This window comes from Anser brachyrhynchus, assembly GCF_964034855.1.
Source record: "Anser brachyrhynchus genome assembly, chromosome: 4".
Lineage (NCBI taxonomy): Eukaryota > Metazoa > Chordata > Aves > Anseriformes > Anatidae > Anser > Anser brachyrhynchus.
The window spans coordinates 9,463,042-9,483,474 of record NC_137698.1 but is presented as its reverse complement, the minus strand read 5'-3'; the positions used below and the strand labels follow the sequence as shown (position 1 = coordinate 9,483,474).

The 20,433-nt window shown below is 43.2% G+C and overlaps 1 protein-coding gene across 5 annotated transcripts; it reads left to right on the top strand.

The window, feature by feature from the left end:
• The first annotated feature begins 3,240 nt into the window (after positions 1–3,240).
• Positions 3,241–19,186, top strand: LOC308195182 (uncharacterized protein). 5 transcript variants are annotated; one of them, XM_080592179.1, is made up of 7 exons: positions 3,241–3,611; positions 5,299–5,421; positions 16,158–16,226; positions 16,527–16,618; positions 16,833–16,897; positions 17,231–17,422; positions 18,887–19,186. In XM_080592179.1, the coding sequence occupies exons 3-7, from the start codon at positions 16,222–16,224 to the stop codon at positions 18,959–18,961; spliced, it is 429 nt and encodes a 142-aa protein (XP_080448305.1). In that variant the 5' UTR covers positions 3,241–3,611; positions 5,299–5,421; positions 16,158–16,221; the 3' UTR covers positions 18,962–19,186. The 5 variants fall into 5 exon arrangements, 4 of the variants coding, with proteins under 4 accessions (XP_080448305.1, XP_080448303.1, XP_080448304.1 ...); XM_080592177.1 differs by lacking the exon at positions 5,299–5,421 and having other exon boundaries at positions 3,245–3,611; positions 18,892–19,186; XM_080592178.1 differs by lacking the exons at positions 3,241–3,611; positions 5,299–5,421 and adding an exon at positions 15,242–15,266 and having other exon boundaries at positions 18,892–19,186.
• The last annotated feature ends 1,247 nt before the right edge of the window (positions 19,187–20,433 follow it).

Here is a 20,433-nt window from a genome sequence, read left to right as displayed (position 1 = left end):
AGTTAACTGTGAAGTAATGTATTCTGATGGGGTTTTAAGTGTTGGTTATTTTTTGTTCCTGGGACCTGTGTGTTGTGGGGTTATAAAAGAAATGACTGTTATACCACACCACAGCCTCATACCAGTCAGCAGTAGCCCCAGCGGCAGCTACCTGTGGTCAGTCTCGGGCAGTCATTGCTTCAGCAGAGCAATAATAAACTTTTTAAAAGTCCAAATAGCTGCAGAAACAAAATCAGGTATTAAGAAAGTCTTGACAAGACTGATTTGCTGCCAGTTTTAAAAGGGATGGAGTGGTTTGGGTGTCAGTACATGAGTGACTGGCAGGAGCGAGCACAAGGCAGGAGCCCCACTGGGGAGATGCAGGAAATGTCCTGACAAAATCCAGCCATCGAGCGAGTAGCTGATTCTAATTTGCCAAGGGGAGACACTGCTGAATGACCAGCAGGCTCTGTCATCTGTTTTTTGCCAACTTTAGTGGAAAAATCGCCTGTCCCCTAAGATATTTTGCAATGTGGAAATAAATTCAGCTTCAGCTGCCTGGAAGGGCCAAGCCTACATTTTGTTCTTATTCCCTCCTCACCATCACTGCCTGAAAGCCACACACTCCAGCTTCTGTGAGCTGAACTGCTTTGGCCTTCTCCTCCTGGCCCCAGAGTCTGTTTACAATCGCAGTACAGCTGAAGACTTCATTTTGCAGCATTGGGGAATCCAGAAGCAAGTGCTGAAACCCATACAGCCCGTGGCTCGCTGCTGCATGCCTTGTTCCCCCAGCCTTTGGTCTACCAGATGTACTGGTCTGCTAGGACACAGGAAATGGGCAAGTGAAAGGTGGTTTTTCCATGGTTTCACTGTCTTGCCTACTTTGGAAATTACTGTTTTGGTTTTGTTTTGTTTTGTTTTTTCTTCTTTTCTTCCCTCCCTTCACCCCCTTTTCTTTTTTTTCCTCGTGGATGCCTTGGCATATATCCCTTCTGGCATAGGATATTTCCTCAGAAAGCCTTTGTTTCTGTGCTGCTCTGAATTTATTTTTTCCAGTGTGATGATTTTTCCTGGAACAGCTTCTGAGCCCTGCTGAAGGTGCCTGGTAGACAGGCTTTCACAGTTGGGTCTTCGTGCTGCACTCCGGTGCTGTTAACGCACCGAGGCACATGCTTTGGGGTGAAATTCTTCATGTCCAGCAAGAATTAACAATTAAGATTTCCAGACGAGAAGCTCCCACGGCCGTGTTTCCATTTTGACCACAGTGCGGTTTCTAAAAGCATATAAGAGAAGGGTGGAAACAGGAAAACTGGGAGGGTGATTTCAAGCATCCCACAGAGCCTGCCTGTTTGAATCGTGCCTCTTCACATGCTGCCGATTCAGACAAGGCTGTTGTGTACTGCTGGCATGCTGCTGTTGCTAAAATACTGAAAACTCTGATAGCACAGGCTACAGGGATATCAGTGGGTTTAATAAGCCAAGAAAAAAAAAAAAAGGGAGAGAAAATCAGTTTGTGGGTGGGAAACAATGGGCTTCTCAAGGCAAAGAGCAGATAGTAAAGAAGTCTCCATCTTGCTCCTCGAGTCCTGGCCTCCAGCAGCCACAGCCAAGCTCAAGATGGATGATCCCAAACACTCAGAAATGACAGATTGAAATAATCATGATACTGGGTAAAAAGCAGAGGACTGCCACAATGAATTCTGTTTAGATAATTTTTGAGGCTTGACCTTTTCAAGCTTTGCTTTACGGCCAGAATAGACAGGAATGTGATTTTTTGCATTAAAAAAATAATGAAAAAAAAGTCATACAGACCTAGGGTCCATTTAAGTTAATGTCCTGGCCAGCAACAAGTGTCTAGGAAGAGAAGTATAGCATATACTAATAATTTCCTGCTTTACTCTCCCAGCCTTCAGCAGTTCCATGCCAGAAATTGTATTTAATAAGCCTTCACAGACTTTTTCCTTCCATGGATTTATGGAATTGCTTCTGGGACTCGTGTGAAAGCCTAACAACCACAACACCCCCCCGGGGCTCTGCAGTTTAATTAGGATTTCCATGAAGCAGAGCCTCCCTTGGCTTGTTTGGAGATAATGCCTTGTAATTGCATTTGGTGCCCTCCAGTTCTTGTAGGGTATGAGCGAGCGAATATATCCATATCTCCACCGACGGTCTCCTCTGGTGTGTCCCCCCAAACCCAGGACTTCCATCCCATAGATAACAGCAGGAACTAGCAGTGCGGTAAGGCCACTGGATACCACGGGCAAAACGCAATGCTGCTTTGGTTGCTCCTCCCCACAAGGAGCTCTGGGGTCTGTTGTCCTCATCCTTGCCCCCTCACAGCCCCTGTGGGCAGGCCATCGCCCTCTGCCTGCTCTTCCAACGGCATCAGGGAGGTGTGGGAAAGGGCCTGAGACACCTGGAGCGGAAACAGGCTGTGTTTGTAGTTAAAGGGTATCTGCAAAATATTTACGGGCTGTTTAAGCAGTTGGCAAGCCCTTCGGGGGCTAACTTATCAACAGGCTGTCTCCCAGCTCTTCTGGGAAGGATGAAAATGTAATTATCCTAATTTAACATCAGTAGAGGCTAGGACATAGCATGAGCATGTGCCCAGGTGGTAGCAGCGTTGTGGCAGTCTCCTCCTCTCTCCAGTCCAAGCGCAGACAGCAAACCTTTCACTCCCCCTCATTGCAGCACGTGAACAAAATAACCAAAATACTTGGATTTCAACAGTAGGTATTACATCAAAAATACAGAGCAAACTCCTACACAACGCAACAGCAGTGATGTTGAATCTCATCTGGGACCTAAATTTTGCAGCTTAATATTTCTACCTGCATAGCACAGTGAATTTAAGTTATAGGCTCAAGTAAACAGTCAGGAATGCCACTGAAATATATGGCTGGGACCCATTGTAGGACACACGACTGAAAAGCAGGCACTGGATCAATTATTATATTCACTCTTTATTCTAGTACGCTTCATGGATGTAAACTGAAATTAAAATAGAAATGGTATTTGTAAGGGCAGGGTTTCCAAGCCTTCTCTCCCCAAACATGTAACCTTTTCTAATAATCAGGTTGGAAAAATTGTTGCCCACACTTCTATTCTAGCCTACAGGTAGTTTAATTTTTGCATAGTAACTGAAATTTATAGTCCCAGTCTTATAAAGCATTGGCAATGACAGAAAGAGTCCCAGAACCTTGTGACTGTGCTGTGTGGGATGTCCTGTTAAAAATCAATATTATTGTTATTTTGTCTCATAAAGGAAATGGCTGAGGGTGGCATAAGGGCGTGCAGCATGCCTGCATAAATGTCTCATAGTGACCTGGTGAAATAGGAGAAACACTAATGTTCCCAGCACCCATCCATCACTGCTGCTCACAGACAGGTGTAAAAGGAAAAGCTTTGGTCTATTTTTGGTACAGCAAACAGAAAGTTAAATTAAAAAATAAAGTGTATAAAAGGTAAGCATTTCCAGGTACTGTTTTTTTTGTTTTTTTGTTTTTTTCTGTAGCCTGGGGTGACTGGAGTCACAGGGTGCCTTGGCAGCAGATATTTGCCTCCCCAGAGCACGGAGAAGCGATGCTTTCCGAGGGCAGCCTCTGGACCACCCTGTCCAAGGTGTGACTCAGGTGAGTATATCTTCACCTTAGTGACTGCTGCAGCTTTGGGAGAGAGCAGCATTCCTTCCAGGTGGGTGACTGCTGCTTCCCCTGGCTGCTGCTGCTCACGGGACCCACCCAAACACAAGGGGTAAGTCGAGTCTTTTCCCCCACGGGCTGCAGGGAGAGGACGGCAGAGCAGAGGGAGGCAGCTCTATTTTTAGCTGCCTGAGACACGCAGACCTCAGGGTGATGGGGAGCAGATAATTACATAATAAGTCATACCGGGATGTGCTATTTAAATCTATCTGGTCTCCTCCTTATCTCAAGTGCTGTACTCGCAGTTCCCACTCTGAGTGCTTGTAATCAAAATAACGCATTTTCCTGGAATTTGCTGCATGAAGTAATAGCCTATTTAACCAGCATCTCTTCATGCACTGTTCCTCCCTGGGTAATGTGTACAACTAGGGGCTGCTGTGGCGGGGATATTGGCATTGCCAGGTTATTTGTATTCTGAAGAACAAAAAGGTAGGGTGAGCAAAAGCCTGCCGCTAGGTGCTGGGGAAGGGGGTTGCTTTTGAGCAGGCTATTGGGGTTGAAGTCATTACTACATCCCACTGAACCTCTCTCCACCCATAGCTCTTTGTGGCTGTCCCCACACCTATGACATGTCTTTCTCATGGGTAAAAATGCCTTTTCCCAGTTCCACCAGCAGCAAAAGAGGGGAGCAGTGGAAACAAAGCAGCTGTTTTAGGGATGAAGGGCAAAGGAAGTTGTAAAGTCCTTCACTGGCATTATTCAGGGAAAGGCCACGTACGCTACTGCCATTTGAAGCAGTGATACCTTTTAAAACCAAAAGCTTTTATCCTTTCTCTGCTCTAAAACACTCAAAAGAAACATGCCCATTAAAAACAAGACACCAGTCTGCAGCTCCTGGGAACGTCCTGTGCCACGTGCCGGATGGGTGCTCTTGGATTTCAGGTGACGCAGGGGCTATATCCAGCTCCTGGGCACCCAGGTACATGGAGACACGTCTTGGCTCATTAACAGCAAAGGGCTGAGCTCCTGCCATCCAAACTGGCTGGTAGTTTGGTAAGAATCCAGAAATGCTCACTGCAAAAGTTTCTATTGTTTTGTACATGAACTGCAAGAAATTGGAAACAACAAAAAAAGAAGTGGATGAAAGGTCTCTCTATTTTTATGTACCAGCGCGAAAGTGTTGGGTATCTGCAGCAATATTTAGTCCAAAGGAAAGTGAAATTGAATCTGCCTGACATAACGAGAAAGTGTCTGGCAGAGCCTGGTCCAGAGGAAAAGCAGCATTTCAAAAACTTAATTTTTAAGATGAATATGCAGTGGAACTAAAAGCTACAGTATAGCTTTGGATCTGGAAGCACAGAGGTTTTGGAGGGAAAACAGAGCTGTTGGTGTTTTAAAGCATGAAATGTATAGACCATGAAGTGAGAGAGAAAATGTTAATGGTGTAAGCTGAAACTTGGCAGAGCTGCATAGGCCAGAACAAGAAGTGGCAATGCAACAGGGAGGGAGCAAATGCAGAACAAAAGTAAGCTGAATGAAAACGCCACCATAAAGGATGGAAAGTTGCTTGCCTAAAACTGGTACAGCAGGTGAAGAAGTTGTGAAATTTCTTACAGCTGTTTTCAGCTCTTGAGCCTTTTTTTTTTTTTTTTTTTAACACTTCTGCCTTCTGCTACAGCCCCAACACCATGGCAGGTGTCCCCAGTTAGCATCAGGCAAGCAATAAAAGAGTGATTTCATTCCCTGTTACAAATTGTGGCTGGTACTTCTGCAGTGGAGTGGCTGGAAGACACAGCTTTTGGTAAGGTATCGTTTCATTTTATTTCTTATAAGAAATAAACTAGCGAGGAGTAAACTATAGGAATGGGCTAGCGGTTGTCATATCCTTCAGTGGCCTGGGGCTGACAGCAAAGGGGATGTTGGGGGTACAGGGTCCCCTGCCATTCCCTTGCTTATGCAGGCTCTGCTTTGTGTTATGCCCTCTGCTTTTCTCCTCTGAGCATAATTTTGCCTCCCTGAGGCCCAGTATATTGTCCAAGAAGCATTTCAGCTGCTTTTATTAGTACTGAACAGACTGAAGGGATGTAGTGCTTTTCTATCACAGATGCTCACAAGCCACAGCTGCTAGGTCTGGACAAAACTTTAGCATTGCTTTCTAGTCCTTCCTACAGCTCTTGGTTCTTCACTGCAGCTGGACCTTTGTCTGCATCCAAATACCAAAAATGCTTGGTGTTTGCATAGAATTCTTCTGAAAACTCCCTTATGGTGATAACTTTTGCTGAAACCAGCAGAAAAGATAGAACTGGCTTCTACCAGCCTTGTTGCTACAAAGCAGCTTGGGAGAAAATTATCATGAAATTGACTAAATGGAAAAATATATTTTATTTTTTACTGCTCTGGCTTTGAAAGCCTCCTTGCAGACTGCATAAAAGCAATCTGGGAAGCCAAATGAAGTCAGTATCTGTGAGTTGTACAAGCAGGTTAAGCTGTTAATTAACACACTCCTTGGTTGTCATGTTATGTGTTAGAGTAATTAATGTACTTTGCTAATGCTGCTTTGCCACTTCTAGTGCTGTTACCATATTACTGCTGCCATTAACATGTGGCTGCAACTTTGCCAATGAGAAGCATACTGGCAGCAATGAGGAAAAGACAGAGAGCAGATGGGAGAGTGTCCTTTCTGTCTTTTTATGAATTTTGTCTGTTTGTCTGCTATCTAGAGCTAATTCTACAGTGCAGTAACAAAATCCCAATCCAACCAGGATTTGTGGCCACCCGTCATGCTGCTAGATGCTAATGGATGAGATAGCAGCAGGAGTTGCCATTAAAGCTATGGGTGTAGAAAATGTTACTGTTAGTAATAATTGCTCATTTTTCCATTAATCACTTTTGGCGTTTTTTCTGGGAGCAACTGCAGCTCATCATGAGTTTTGTTTAGTGATACAAGGGAGTTCATCAAGAGAAGAGCCATATGCTAGCTGAAGAGCAATTAGTTTTTTTAAAAATAGATGTTTTTAGAGTGGTGCTTGTCACTATGTTCATAGTTACATGTGCTCTGACCTGCAGGACAGCCAACAGTGGGTGTGTACCCTAAATGCAAAGTAAGCAAAAGTTGAAACTACATTGCTCATTGATGGTTTTGCACTGTGCTCCTTCAGGATGACTTTTTTTTTTTTTGACATAAGCTATTATTCAAGTGCATTGCCCAAAGAGAAGTGATGTTGCCTTGGGGAATTAGCAGAGCCCCCTTCTTTTCCATATTTAACTGGTAAAAATGGAAACATTGCTCCAAGAGCGTCTCAGGATCCCATCTGTTACCCAAAGCTGAGAGATGGAGGAACTGGAGGTCAAAGTTTGAGCTCAGCTTCCTGTGAGAAAATAGAGCAGAGATTCCTTAAGCATGTTAAACCTATGCTTTATATGGATTGTTTGTCTCCCAGCTCTCATGAAATACTTCTGAAAGAAGTATTTACATCTTAAAAGCATTCTTCCTTGGTTTCCATGCTGCCTCACTGAAGGTATCAGAGTAAATTAAATCTATAACTTGGCACTTCTCCTTTTTTCATTTTTCCTCTTGCTGTTTTCCAACACTTTCAAAAACATAGCCAAATTTTGAAAAGCTGCAGTATAACAAAGCAAATTGATGCAAGAGAATCCTTGGGCCATGTAGCAGAGTGAAGGGGATGAGAAGGGGGAAAGGATGCAACAGAAAATCCAGACTTCTCTGCTTTGATGGAAAATAAAGCTGGAAAATCTTCTCAGAATAGTGTTCTATGTTATATTTTTGTGCAAAAATGGAATAAAAGTAAAAGCAGGAAAAAAAATCTCTGGCCAGATTTAGTCCTAGTCCATGAAATCTCAGTCCTCATGTTTGTCCAAGAGCAAATAGAAAGGCAGACTTAAATTATTGACAGCCTTGCATGATTCAAACAGCTGAACTATGTTGCCTGGTAACCTTTTTGAGTTATATTATATACAGCATTGAGCACTCAATACTGAAAAATTGAGTGCAAAATTGAGTGAAAAAAAATAGCTGCAAAATGGCTATTTGCCTAATGGAAAAGAAAATGGAGAACACATGGACTAAATTAATAGGGAAAAAATTAGACTGCTTCTTTCCTCTTTCTTCTGCTGGCTTGGTTCCACGTACTTTGATGGAGTTGTTCATGATTTATGTTGCCATGCAATGTATAGAGCTAGTAGCGTAGGACTAAGGTGAAGGAACAATGGGCATTTCAAGCCCACAGGACTGTTTGTGGGGGAAAAGAGAGCTAAAACTGAACCCGAAGTTCTTACCCCCTTCCCTGTAAGGAAGAAATGAGGGGACACAGCATCCCCTGTTCCCTCCTCTGCAATCTGAGAGGGAGATCCTGGAGCTGTTCCTCTTAGAAAGGCTCCAGGACACCTGGCTACAGGTAAGGTAGCTCTGAAAAGAGATTTATTTCATTTAAACAGCTAAAGTACAACAGCTACACAGGAGTTCTTAATTTTCATTTTCACGTATACAAATAAAGACAGAGCTTCGCTCATTGGCTGTTAATTGGCACTGATGGGTAAACAAGAAAGAACCCAGCCTTGCTAGGTCATTGGGGGCAGCTGTATTCATACTAATTTATTTATTTTTTCGGTTCACTTGATCTGGAAATCAGTGAGTCACAATAAATAGAAAGCCATGAGGTTATTGTTCACAGCAGCACGGTTGGTAGAGCTCTGCTTGAAATCAGGACTGTCAACCCCATGACACGGCCAGGCTGCAAGCACTCAGTCATCGCTTTGCTCAGGGTACAGAGGAGTGCTGAGAAATGACCAAAAGCTTTCCCAGAAATATGCTGCTCTGAGAATTCGTTTGTTAAGCAGAGGTTGGGCCAATGTGGTGCTCTGCCAGACTTGTACCTCTATGGAAATATCTGCGCTGACTGGCCTTCTGTGATGCATGTGGCTGGTCCTGTTTGTTTGGGCTGATGTCTGAGTATTAAGTGATTTGGGAAAACTCATTCACTCTGTCATCCTTTCTTGCTCTTCTCAGTTGCTTTGGCTGGATTTTCACCTGCCTGAAGTGGGGAGGTGGACACGCAAACTCGTGACTCTTAGACCACGCTCCTCACAAACTGCAAAACCTTCTGCTGGTCCCTTGACAGGAACTAGTAGGACTCCTGTACAAAGGGCTTGCATCTGATCTGCTTTTTTCCTTGCTCATTATATATCCACAGTCAGAAATCCATTTCTTCTAGTGATCTTTAGTGCAAGCCATTTTTGCACCTCTGGTGATTATCACTGTCAAACTTTGGGTTTTAGCAAAAGTAGTCAACTTGAAAGTTGCATGAAATAGCATATCTAAGGCTGTGACTTGCTCTTTATGCAAGCAAACCTTCTTGCACAAGCATCCTCTAGGAGAATTGGTTATTCGGTGCTTATCAGCGTTCACCAGCTGTGCAAGAAAAGGTTTTTTGACCTCTGTGATCAAGTGTAATTCAGGGGCCTGGACTGAGTTTCTTGCTTCTCTGGGTATTGGGACAGCATTGCCTTCGCTGTGTGCAAAATGAACATGCAAAACCAGGTCTCTCACTTCACAGGTTGCCCTACAGCATTGCAGTTTCCATTAGCACAGTCTGTGCCACCCGTGATTCCCATGGGCACTTCTGTGTAGGTGGTAATGCTGCGCCAGCCTTTCTCCTTGGGGCCTGATATTTTCACAAGCTTGTGTTTGCTGGGCAGTCAGCAAAGCCTATAACTGGTGGGGTCCTGTACTTGGTCAGCAAACAAATCACATTTCAGTCTCCTCTCCCTTTGATTTCCCAGCAGAGCATTGATCCTGATACAGGCAGCTAAGTAATGCGTTATCGAGACAGCTTCGCTGTGATTTGGAATAACACTAGGTGTCATCAGTGAGGTTTTGATTCTTCCAGCAGTAACATCTGTGTGTGAGAACCCACAGCAATGCTGCTGATAGGAACGTTGACCGAGATCTTGGTGCATTTTTATAGCAAAGCCAGGAAGAGTTTCTGAAATCCCCATCCCAGACAAGTCTAGCCAAGAATTCAGGTTGTCCAGTAAAAACCATGTCAGGATTAAGTCTGTCTTTTAAGTGCATATAAGGCTATTTTTAAAAAACTATTCTTATAAAGAATGAAAACACTAATATACCAAGTGAAATAGGATTTTCCCTTTATTTGTTTTTTAGCTATCAGTCAGATCTTGTTGGGGATTTGTTTGTTCTTTCCTCTCTGATCTCTCATCTCTGCAGGAATCTCTCTCTCTTGCAGTGCTGTGTCCCTAGAAGAAAATGGGAATTATCATGTTGTTCAGAAACATTATTTTCATCACTGTTCACATCTCAGTGACAGAACTTGCACAGTTCAGCCTCCTGGTCCCAGAGGAACCTTCTGCCCCCAAAGAGGGCAGAGAAGTCACTTAAAAAATAAAATAAAAGAGAGACAAATGCAAGGATTTGAAACTGCAACAATACATTTCAAAGAGGTTAAAACTCTTCAGGCAGGAAAAAAATCTGCTTTTGCCGGCGCGCTCTCCTGCTGAGTCCTCCAAATCTCTGAGAAGAAAAAGGTCTTTTTTGACCAGAAAGGAGGAGATTGTTTTTTGTTTTTTTTTTTTTTCATTCTGGATAATGATCCTTTCTCTTTTTCTCTACCTTCCGGTCACTTTTACTGCTAAGATTACAAGGATGGACGCGGCAGCCAGAGATAAACTGGGGGGGGGGTGGTGGTGAAGGTCATGTTATCTGTTTTCCACTTCTTTTCCAAAACATGTATGTATATTACTATCATTAACACTAAAATGAAAGGAATTTTCAGTACACTGTAGGTAGTTCTCATTCTTTTGTCTGCTTTTTGGGGAGCCACCCTCTGAATCTGAGCTGCTAAGGATGAGGGAGTTTGATCTGTTTGTGTTTAGGAATTAAACTCGCCACAGATGCTCCTAATCCTTCATTAAGTTCTTGCAGGTGTCAGCTGTAGTGGTACTGGAGACTTCCTAATCTTGGCACCCACGCAGTCTAGCCATAGCTTAGGTTCAAGAACCTTTATAACATTGCATTGCTCAAGAAAGTGCGTACTCTGGGCTAAACGAAAACCCTTTTGCCTCCACTACTGGTTTCGGCAGCATCTCAGACTGTACCTACATAAGGAGCGGGGCTTAAATGGTAGCATCTATAAAACTAAAGCAAACTCTCTTCAGTGTCTGAAAAATGAATGTGCAGCCCAGTCCAGTTCCTTTTAGCTGACTGGCACAAATCCTGGATTAGACAGTAAGAGTACACTTAAACCATGAAAAAGCAAGAAGTCATTCAGGAAATTGCGCTACATAAGGAATTAGCTGTAAATAGAGGAGATGGCGACATCCGTGGGAGAGAACGCTGAAATGCCACAAATAGAAATAGCCAAAATAAAGCTTAGAGAGTTGTAAATAATAGCTTTCTAGCGTAGCTTTCTATCATGGTTAAGTGGAGAAGCAGTTTTGGGTTGACCTCATAAGGAAAAGGACCACCAAAAATCAAAAGGAAAGGTGGGTAATCTTGTTCTCAAGATGAATGCAACAAATTACTGGGTTAATTTTGGGAGAAGGTCAACACATCTGGAGAAGGAGGCACTGGAAACGGTCATGTTTAGGAGTTTCTATCCTGTTCTCTGTTGTAGAGCTGGCTGTTTTTTCACTTCTTTTCCCACATTTCTATCTCTGTTTCAGCTCTCAAGGTAGTCCTTAACTAAAAACATGCCTTGCAAACCACTCTTAAAACAAGAGATGCCCCCAAAATGTTTTGAACCTATGGTACGTGCTAGCTAGGCCTCTTCTTAACCTCCTTTTTCTCCCTCAGATTTAGCTGGGATATCTTTAATTTATATATATATATATATAAATAATTTTTAAACTTCTGTAGCTCTCTATCTACAGGGATGACAGTTACCCAGCACCTAGGTGCCCCAGCTAGAGAGCAATAGGCAGTGAAGGGAAACCAACAAATTTGCCTACAAATCCCATGTCGTCTTTCCCTCCAACACCATGCTCAGCATACTGGCAAGAGGCTTTGTTTTTTGATTCTCTTCTGCTTCCTCGTTATCAACCTGTCTTCCTTTTCCCTCCTACATTTTTTCCATCCTTGTTAGATCACTTCCTTTAATGTTAAAAAATAACTAATTTAATAAATGAACAAACAAAAAAAATGGCAGGGTCCTCCTCTTTTCCTGCCACTTTCTATTAGGTAACCCCTACCTTTAAAGCAGGAGGTGTTTTTGTTCAGCCGTTTGTCACTGTTCCTTTGTTCTGCTGAGTTATGCTCTGTCTGCTCCTTTAGGTGCAGCTTTAGTTCAATATTTTTTTCATTTTATATACCCCAGGAGGTCCTGGGGCTGGTCCCTTCCAAACCTTTACATGTCTACTTTTTTTCCTCCTTGCTTTTGCTGTAAGCCTCAGGGAATTTATGGGCATGCACATATGTGGCCTAAACGTGACTTAGAACAGAACTGAAAGATGAGGGTAAGCAAAGAGATGAAGAGCAAATACTCAGAGCCTAGGACGTTTTGCTTGAAGCACCAAGGGCCTTCAGCTAACTTTCCACTACAGCCTTTTCGTTACTTGGATAAGCTATTATTAGAATAAAGGTACTCAGTTTTGTGTCCATTACAGACAAGCTGCTAATAAATCCTATTCCGTTCCATTTCTCCATAGAGCAATTTCATTTTTGAAACGTGGTTGTTGACTACATCTCTGGCAGTCTGAAGCGGGAGTAAAATGCTGCCCTTTTGCTGTGGGATCAGTTTGCATTTGCTGTGTGGTTGTGTCCAAACGAATGTGCAAGCAGCAAATGGAGACTCACACCCCCTGCCTACGCAGGAGCTTAGATCCAGAAGCAAAGCTCTTCTTGGTCTGTATATAAATAGAACTGTATGTAAAATCCCAACACCGTTAGCTTACACAAATTGTGTATGCCAATCATTCTAAAAATTTTTTCCGAGCGAGCAAATCCACCGTAAATCTAAGAGATAATCAAATACAATGTCTTGTGGTCACTTTACACCTTTGGTGACCCCATCAAAGCATGCCAGTGCTTTGCCAAAATCCATGACTGTTTGCAAACTTTAGCTCTTCCAGAAAGTTTGTGCACCTGATGCAATGTTTCTTTATTAAAACTCCTGCTTGTTTTAGTCCCTTCTTCTAATTTAGCTAGGGTCAAACTAGGTTTCTAGCTGTTGGAATAAAGCTTAACGTGAAGAAATATCACTACTGGAATGATACACTGCCTCTCTTCTCCTTAGCTGGAGAAATCAATACCCCACAAAGATATGGGGAAGACAGAAAAGCCATAAGCTAATAATTTATTGCTGGTATTTTAAATCTTTCAGAGATAAGAGTCTATGTTCAATGTGACAATTTTAAGACAGAGTGGAAATGTAAAATTATTCCAAGCCATTGCCATCTGAAAACAGCTGTTCTCCAAAACTGATTAATGCTTATGAAGTGTGTGTTCCTGATAATGGATAAAATAGACTGTAGTTCTGCTGATGCCTGAAGTCTGAAAGATACCAAAGCACTTTACAATGTATTTGTCAGGCTCTGTCTTGGGCTTTGTAATCTCTCTCCACTGAGGACTAATTGCAGTTTTCCACTGGGAAGCTGCAAGGTGATATGAAAAGAGGCAGTCCCGGTTCTGCTCACAAAGAGCAAACCAGCATCACAGCTGGCAGTACACACCAACTTTTTGTCCATCTCATCCCAACACAAAAATGAAGATGTTTGAAAGAGGAAAAACTCTCCCTAAAGCTAAAGCGACTATGCCTTGGTTCACAAGCCATGTCCATCCATGCAGAGGCTGGCCAGTGATCATCAAGGGCGTGGGCTGAAACAAACAGCACAAACTTTTTTCCAGGTTCAATAGTTTTTCTGATTGAGAATCGGGAGGTATTAGTAAGTTTGATGGGCCATGTTCTTTTTATTTGGAGAAAACTCAAGTTGCTTCAGAATCTACACTTAAGTAGAAACATTTGTATAGGGGTGGGAGGAGGATCTAATGATAAGCAGGTAGAGAGCTAAAAAAAATTGATTTCTCCTCCACTAAGCTAAGAGGCATTACAAAGCCTCATTCACCACTTTCCTATTCTGCACATACCACGTATCTTTAATATACAGATCAAACACCATCCAAAAAATTCAGTGAGGTTCCCCTTTCCCAGCTGCTCTGAAGTCTGCTCCAGGATTTGAGTCCTGATTGCTGTGATGCTTCCAAAGCCCAGCCTTAATTTATTCCACTCTCTCTCCTGGCCGAGACTATCCTCCCTAGCTATTTTTCATCAAAAAGAAGAAAACAGATTTTCTGCATTAACACAGCCAATGGAACGTGTAATGCTTTCAGTTTCACATCTTCCCCCAAGGAATGCCATACCAAGGCTTTCTGCAGCTCCATACCTCTCTTTTCAGTGCTGTTACAGACTCGTGTGTTTCTTTGAAGTTTACCATTTGAGAATTTCTTACCAACATGCTTCCTAATCTTTTTTTTTTTTGTAGCCATCCTCATTTCCTGCAGTTTGTTTAATAGCTTCCCAAGCAGTGGTAGATCTGATACTTTCCTGAAGTGTGGGAAGATAAAATCTACTTAATTTGCTGGACTACAGAAATTAACTCTCCTACCTCGAAGGGCTATGGGCTGAGTCCTACAGCACCTGTTTTTAGAAAATATGCTCCATTTTGTTCTCTCCTTCATTCACATCTGTATCTACCTCCTTTGTATCAAAAGCTTCTTTACAGTCCTCTCTATATCTGGGCTCTCAATAACTATGTTTGGCTTTAAAGTTCACATTTTTCCCACGCCTGCATTTGCTCTTTATCAATCAGCCCTTATCAGCATCATCTCCAATGACTAGATTAAATCCCTAGATTACTAGAGATGCCCACAATTTTGGTAGCCACCGTTTGGCATGCCCACCTTGCCCAAGGCTGCTTCAGCCCCAAGAAGTGGCTCTGGTGACAAGAGCTGTCCCTGGTGGATAAGGACCTGCCACAGCCCCTGGATCCACAGTGGACCTACACAAGGATGAAGCATGCCTGAATGAGCCTTTTTCCTTGGAAATAACTCCTCATGTTAGCTAGAACATGCAAGGCGTGCAGATGCTTTACCCACACAGTCAGGAGGAGATCAGCGAGGCGGGGCGGGGGAAGTTATGCAAAAGCCTGGCCAGACAGACACAAAAAACAAAGCCCCACACCCTCTGTCTGGTGATCCTGATGACTGAAGAGCAGTGGAAACGTTTATTTGCCAAAAAGAGCGTCTCTCCTCCATACATGGAGCTGTGAGCTCTCCCTGGTCTTTGTGGTCCTCCTGGGCGCTTGCGTCTACCATGACAGGAATGAGAGGGCAGTCTGAACTCGTCACTGGAATGAAATGCGAATTTCCTGACATCGCTCATCCTTTACCTCTTCCTCTCTTACTAAACAGATAAGGATGTGGCTGGCTGGAGATTGGTTTGTTTGCTTTGTGAGCCCTTTCAAGCCCAGATCCCAAGGCTGCAGGGTTAGTTAGGGCTGCAGAATAGAGCACATTGTTCTCTGCCGTCAGGTCCTGATTTGTGCAAGAAAGAAAAAGTCATTCCTCGTGCTGGTTGCCCTCTTAGAGCTTCTTAGAGGCATTTTGCAGAAGTTTTGGTGAGGCGTGGAAAATGTGCTCTGTTTTCATTCCTTACAATCAGATTCTCTCATCTTTTTTTTTTTAAATATATATTTTCCACTGGAATAAGCTATTTTGAAATAAATTTGATTAGACTTCTCCTAGTACATACTTTGCTTATAACATTTTAAAATACTTCATGGTATGTAATGTACTGTATGCATAATATACTATTTTCTTAAATCTATCATCAATTTTCTTTCTCTGCTCTTCCTGTCAGCTAAACAGAGAGAACTGAATCTCAATTTAAATTTCATGGGTGGAGAGGGAAGGAAGAGAGGAGGTGGAGGGGGGAAGGAGCAGCAAATTGTTTTGCAAAAGGTCTCTGGGCTGAAGCCATGCTTTCGTTTGAAAATGTAGATATATACGCAGTGACTGCTAATGTTGAATATAACATCATGGTAATAATCTATGAGAAAGCCTGCATTATAGGTCATGATGAAAATATGAAATTTTGGAACGATGAGAAGCTCCTAGAGCATCCTTTGCAGCATGTTTGGTCCTGTGTCCACAGCCTGTGGGATGAGGGAAACCAGCCCACAGAGGCCAACCTGATGATTCTTGCCTGTGCCTCTGTTTCCCCAGCAAACCATTATTAATTCACCTGTCATCCTACTGAGAACCAGGAACTGAGGTCAGGGTATCGCTGGTGCCCTGCCAGAGCTGGGCTCTGGGTGGGAGGACCAGGGGAGTAGCCTGCCTTGGAGAAGGCCAGGCACCACTTTGGGGTCGGTGTTGTGCCCCACAGGGGGAAGCTTTCCAAGAAGGTTTTTCCCTGTTCTGCTAGGAGAGGTGGAAACGCTGCCCACAAAAGAGAAGCAAAACTATTTTTATAACCACTTACGTTTGCGCTTCCCTGGATTTTTCAGATACTGCAACAATGAATGCGGTCATGTTTGGGAGCTACTCAGCTACTGCAGTGTTGCAAGCTATATGAGGTAATACAGAAATATTCCATTCATTTCCACGGACCAGCTCCTTGGCCTTTTTCCAGCAGCTCTGTAAACTTGTAAAACTGATGGATCAGTTTCCCAAGGGTCTTTATTACCAAGACTTCTGACTTCTCAGAAACTGAAACAGCCTTACAGACTATTGCAAGGACGCAGAATGGCTAAAATAAGCTTTCATTTAGTGTTCCCTAGGGTTCTGTGCCCTTCTTCTTCTCCCGAAGTCCCTTTTATGTCGTGTTTAGCACAGGAGAATGGGATGCGACTCTTAGGGCTTATCTCTGTCAACAGGAAGAGGTCACTCCAGAACAAAGTTAAGTGCTACCGCTCCCTTCCTCAAGGGCAGAGAAGACTGGGACGGCTGAGCAGAGGTTATGTGTTGGGTCAGTCTGACAAATCCGCAGCTTTGGGCTGATTGGGATCTGCTTCCAATGAGGGACGGTTAAATATGTGCACAATCCAGCTTCGAATATAATCCTGCATGTGAATTAAACTCTACAAAACACTGTTAATTTGAATTTTATCATGTAAAACCAGAACCAGTGCATGTCTCTCAGCTGTCCTGCTTTGCTATCCATGTCCCTCTGTGTCGTTCAGGCAACCGTCTCCTGACTGAAGCAGCCTGCTGTTCAGCTGGCTGTGCAGGGCACAGACTGGTTTTGGTAGGTACATCACCGTTACAAATGGAATAGAGGACTCGTTGTGCATTTGGGGAAAAAAAAAAATTGTCAAGGTGATTCTGGTTTCTGAAAGACAAAATAATGTTTGAACATATATATGATGTATTTATATATGAAATGTATATAACATGAGATATATGAAATGCACAATATATATATGGTAAATGTATGTGTGTAACATATAATACTTTTATATATGAAACATAAATATACTGGTAAGGTTTTCCTTTTAACTAAAAAGGAAAAGAAAAAAACCCACAAAACTGTCACCCATGAATGCGTCTGGATGATAAAAGCTGTCCCTTTCCCTTCCAGTTTCAAGCACGTAAATCGGAGGGGAGCAGAAGAACCACTTTGTTCCCCAGCCCTGCCCCCGGGTGTATAAATAGCCGCCTGGGTGGCTGCTGGAGTGCCTCTCATTCCAGAGATCTTTGGCCACCCTCTTATCAAAACAGAAAGACTGACTTCACTCCTGCTCTCTGCCGACTGATTTCATGCTGGAAACAGGTAAGGCGGCTGTGGCCATTGTCCTTGAATCGGCCACCTACTTCCAGAGGTCGAGCAAAGAGAAACGCGCTGCCAACATTCCTCCTTCACAAAATAAGCCGGTGCTTGAGCGGTCCTGGCTGACAAATGTTCTCCAGAGAGATGCAGAGCAACCATCCCAGGCGGGCTAACAAGGGGTATCGAGCTACAGTGCTGGGGAAGATGCGAAATGCGAGACAAAGCCCAGTGCCAATTTTAAACTCCGGAGCTGGAGCTGGGGAAGGTTTCCACTGGATGGTGAAAGGTCTGGGTCACCGACCAACGGTGGCCCTGGGCAGCTGGGTAAGGACAGGGCTGTTGTCCCAGTCCTGGTGCTTGGGAGGCTGGCATTTACACCCGACACCATGATTTGGTGAAACCTCACTGTCAGCATCAAAATTTCCTGCCCGCTTTCTGGTTTCATCTTCTTAGGCATAATACGAGTTCAGAGGCAATAGGTGGTGGCTAAAACCTTTCACTTATCCCCCTCCCGTTTTCACTTTATTTTTTCCTTCCTCCCACTTTGTTGCTTTACTTAGTCCCTAATATACGTTGATATCACGTCTCAGAGACACTGCAGCTACCCCTGTGCAAGTGGGGTCACGCATTCGACATGTATGCCGTGCCACAGATGATTGATGCCACCCTTCTGTCACTGTCAAGTTTCCTCTAAAACACGAGCTTAGAGGGTGAGGGGGTTGTATCCCTGTGCTTCGGAGAGTTGTTCTCATAGGAAGAGAAGGCAAGCACAGGCCGGTGCCTGGCTAATGTACCACAGACACCTCGTGCTCCTCCAAAGTGCTGTCAGCTCCTGGTTATCCCTGGATTGATGGTGCAGGCTGCAAGTCCCACCTGTAGCCACACAGATGCTGTGGGTTGCACAAGGCAGCTGCAGTAGGTCCGGCTTCACTTGCAGGTGTTTGAATTGCCCTTCCTCTACAGAAAACGTTTTTCCATAGCTGGGGAAAAACACAGTAAATGTGCTCTTAGAGAGTCACCTAGGTCTCCACAATTTGGAGTTATCCATAATTGTGCCACCACCTCACTGATGGAAACACAGAGGGAGACTTGCCTCTGAACAGCTTTCTTTCTTTTCCTCATTCCTTAATCTATGTAAGCCTTCCTCTAACAAAACTTAAAAAAAAAAAAAAAAAAAAGTCTACCATACTGTTTTTTCCCCATCTTCTTTTTGGTTTCCTATCCTGTTTTATGACAAGCCACTGTTGACACCGTTCTTTACTTCTGCTGCTTTGCCAACGTTGGCAGCATAACATTTGGTATCCAGGAAGACATTGTGAAATATCTTCATTTTTTAGTACTAGCACTGTTTCCTTCTTCATGCAGACCTCTGGGTGGGTTTTGACTCCTGATGGCTCTGCTCTGAACTTCACTACAGACCATGCTAACAGCACCTCTCTGCTTTTTTTTTTTTCTTTTTTTCTGAAGCACAGCTTATTGGGCTTGGCAAAGGCAGCTTTCATCAGACCAACCTCACAACTTTCTTACCAACAGCTGGCATAAACAAAAGAAATGTGTCCTCTCCCAGCTCTAGTGTGGCATCTGATGTCCTCCCCCAATTCTGATGCTGAAGACCATCATTTTTACGTAAGGTATGCAGGAAGACCACAGCAGGCAATACTGCGAAATAAAGGACCAGGCAGAAAGCAGTTGATGGAGTTTATATGCATTCATATATGTAAACTTATACAGATATATGTATAGATAAATTAAAAGGTCTGGAAATCATTCTTGCTTAACGTTTTCATTAGTGAACTAGGCATAAAGACTACAAGTTTGCTGGTGAGACTAGTGGATTTTGAAAAGTTGGGAGGCACTATCAGGAGGGTGGAAAACCTGAAAAATATTATGGGAAGAAAATAAACCAAAGTAAATTAATTTCAGAAGCATAGATGGCTAAAGAACACATATGGAGATTATCATCAATAATTGCTGTTAGTCTGAAAAAGCAGAAGCTGAGAATAGAAGAAAAGTGGGCATAAAATGTAGCAGGCAACCGCACGGTACCTCTGAAGCACTGGTATAATTTTCTTCAGACAAGGAAATCTCCTGGAATACGTTGAACAAAATGTTTCCAGTGGAGATATTCTGTTACAGAAGACGACATTGGCAAGGTGTTCCCAGGATGCTATATATGATTCTGATGTCTCATGTTCAGGGAAAATACAAATCTGAACAGGTGAAAGGCTACTGAGATCACCAGGAGAGCCACGATCTTTCCTTACAAACAGAGGCGAGGCAAGCTCAACTCGCTTAGCCTAGGAAAATTAAGGTTGACAGGGGATACGATTTCCATCTAAAAATACGCAGGAGTGGAACCATGGAGAGGGAGAAGAACTATTTAAATTTGTCTGTGACTAAACTTAGGCTGGAAATCAGATGCAGGTTCCTGACCATTAAAACAAACAGAGGCAAGGACAGCCTTCCAATAGGAACAGCTGGGACCAAAAAAAAAAAAAAGCACTAACACTTTAAAGATGTAATTTTGGTAGGGAAGAAAATGCTATAGCACCTTGGGAGGGAGAGGCAGGGGCTCAGTGATGCTTTGTGTTCATCTGATTCCTGCATCCACACGAGGAACGTGTAGGGAGGTGACAGTCTCGACGGGCAGCTAGAGATGCAGGATGTCCCTTTGGTTGTCCCTTTGGTCCCTTCTGTTATTCTTCATTTATGTCCAGTGTTTCAGCCAAAAATATTGGCACAGTCCAGGTTTCATTTTTCTGTCTGTGACGCCCAGTTCTACGCGGCAGCTAACCTTGCAAAACCGACAAGGAACAGGAGTTTTCACAAGCAGCAAGAGGGATATAAATCACTTTAACATAATTCACACAAATATGGTGCTGGTGAGTGTAAATTTGGTACAAATTCTTCAGATATATAAATATGAATGTCTCTGTTTCTTTTTCTCTCCATTTTCCTTCATCAGTAAAGATTAGATGTCTTTTATTTACCGTGGGAATAGCTATTACTTGCTT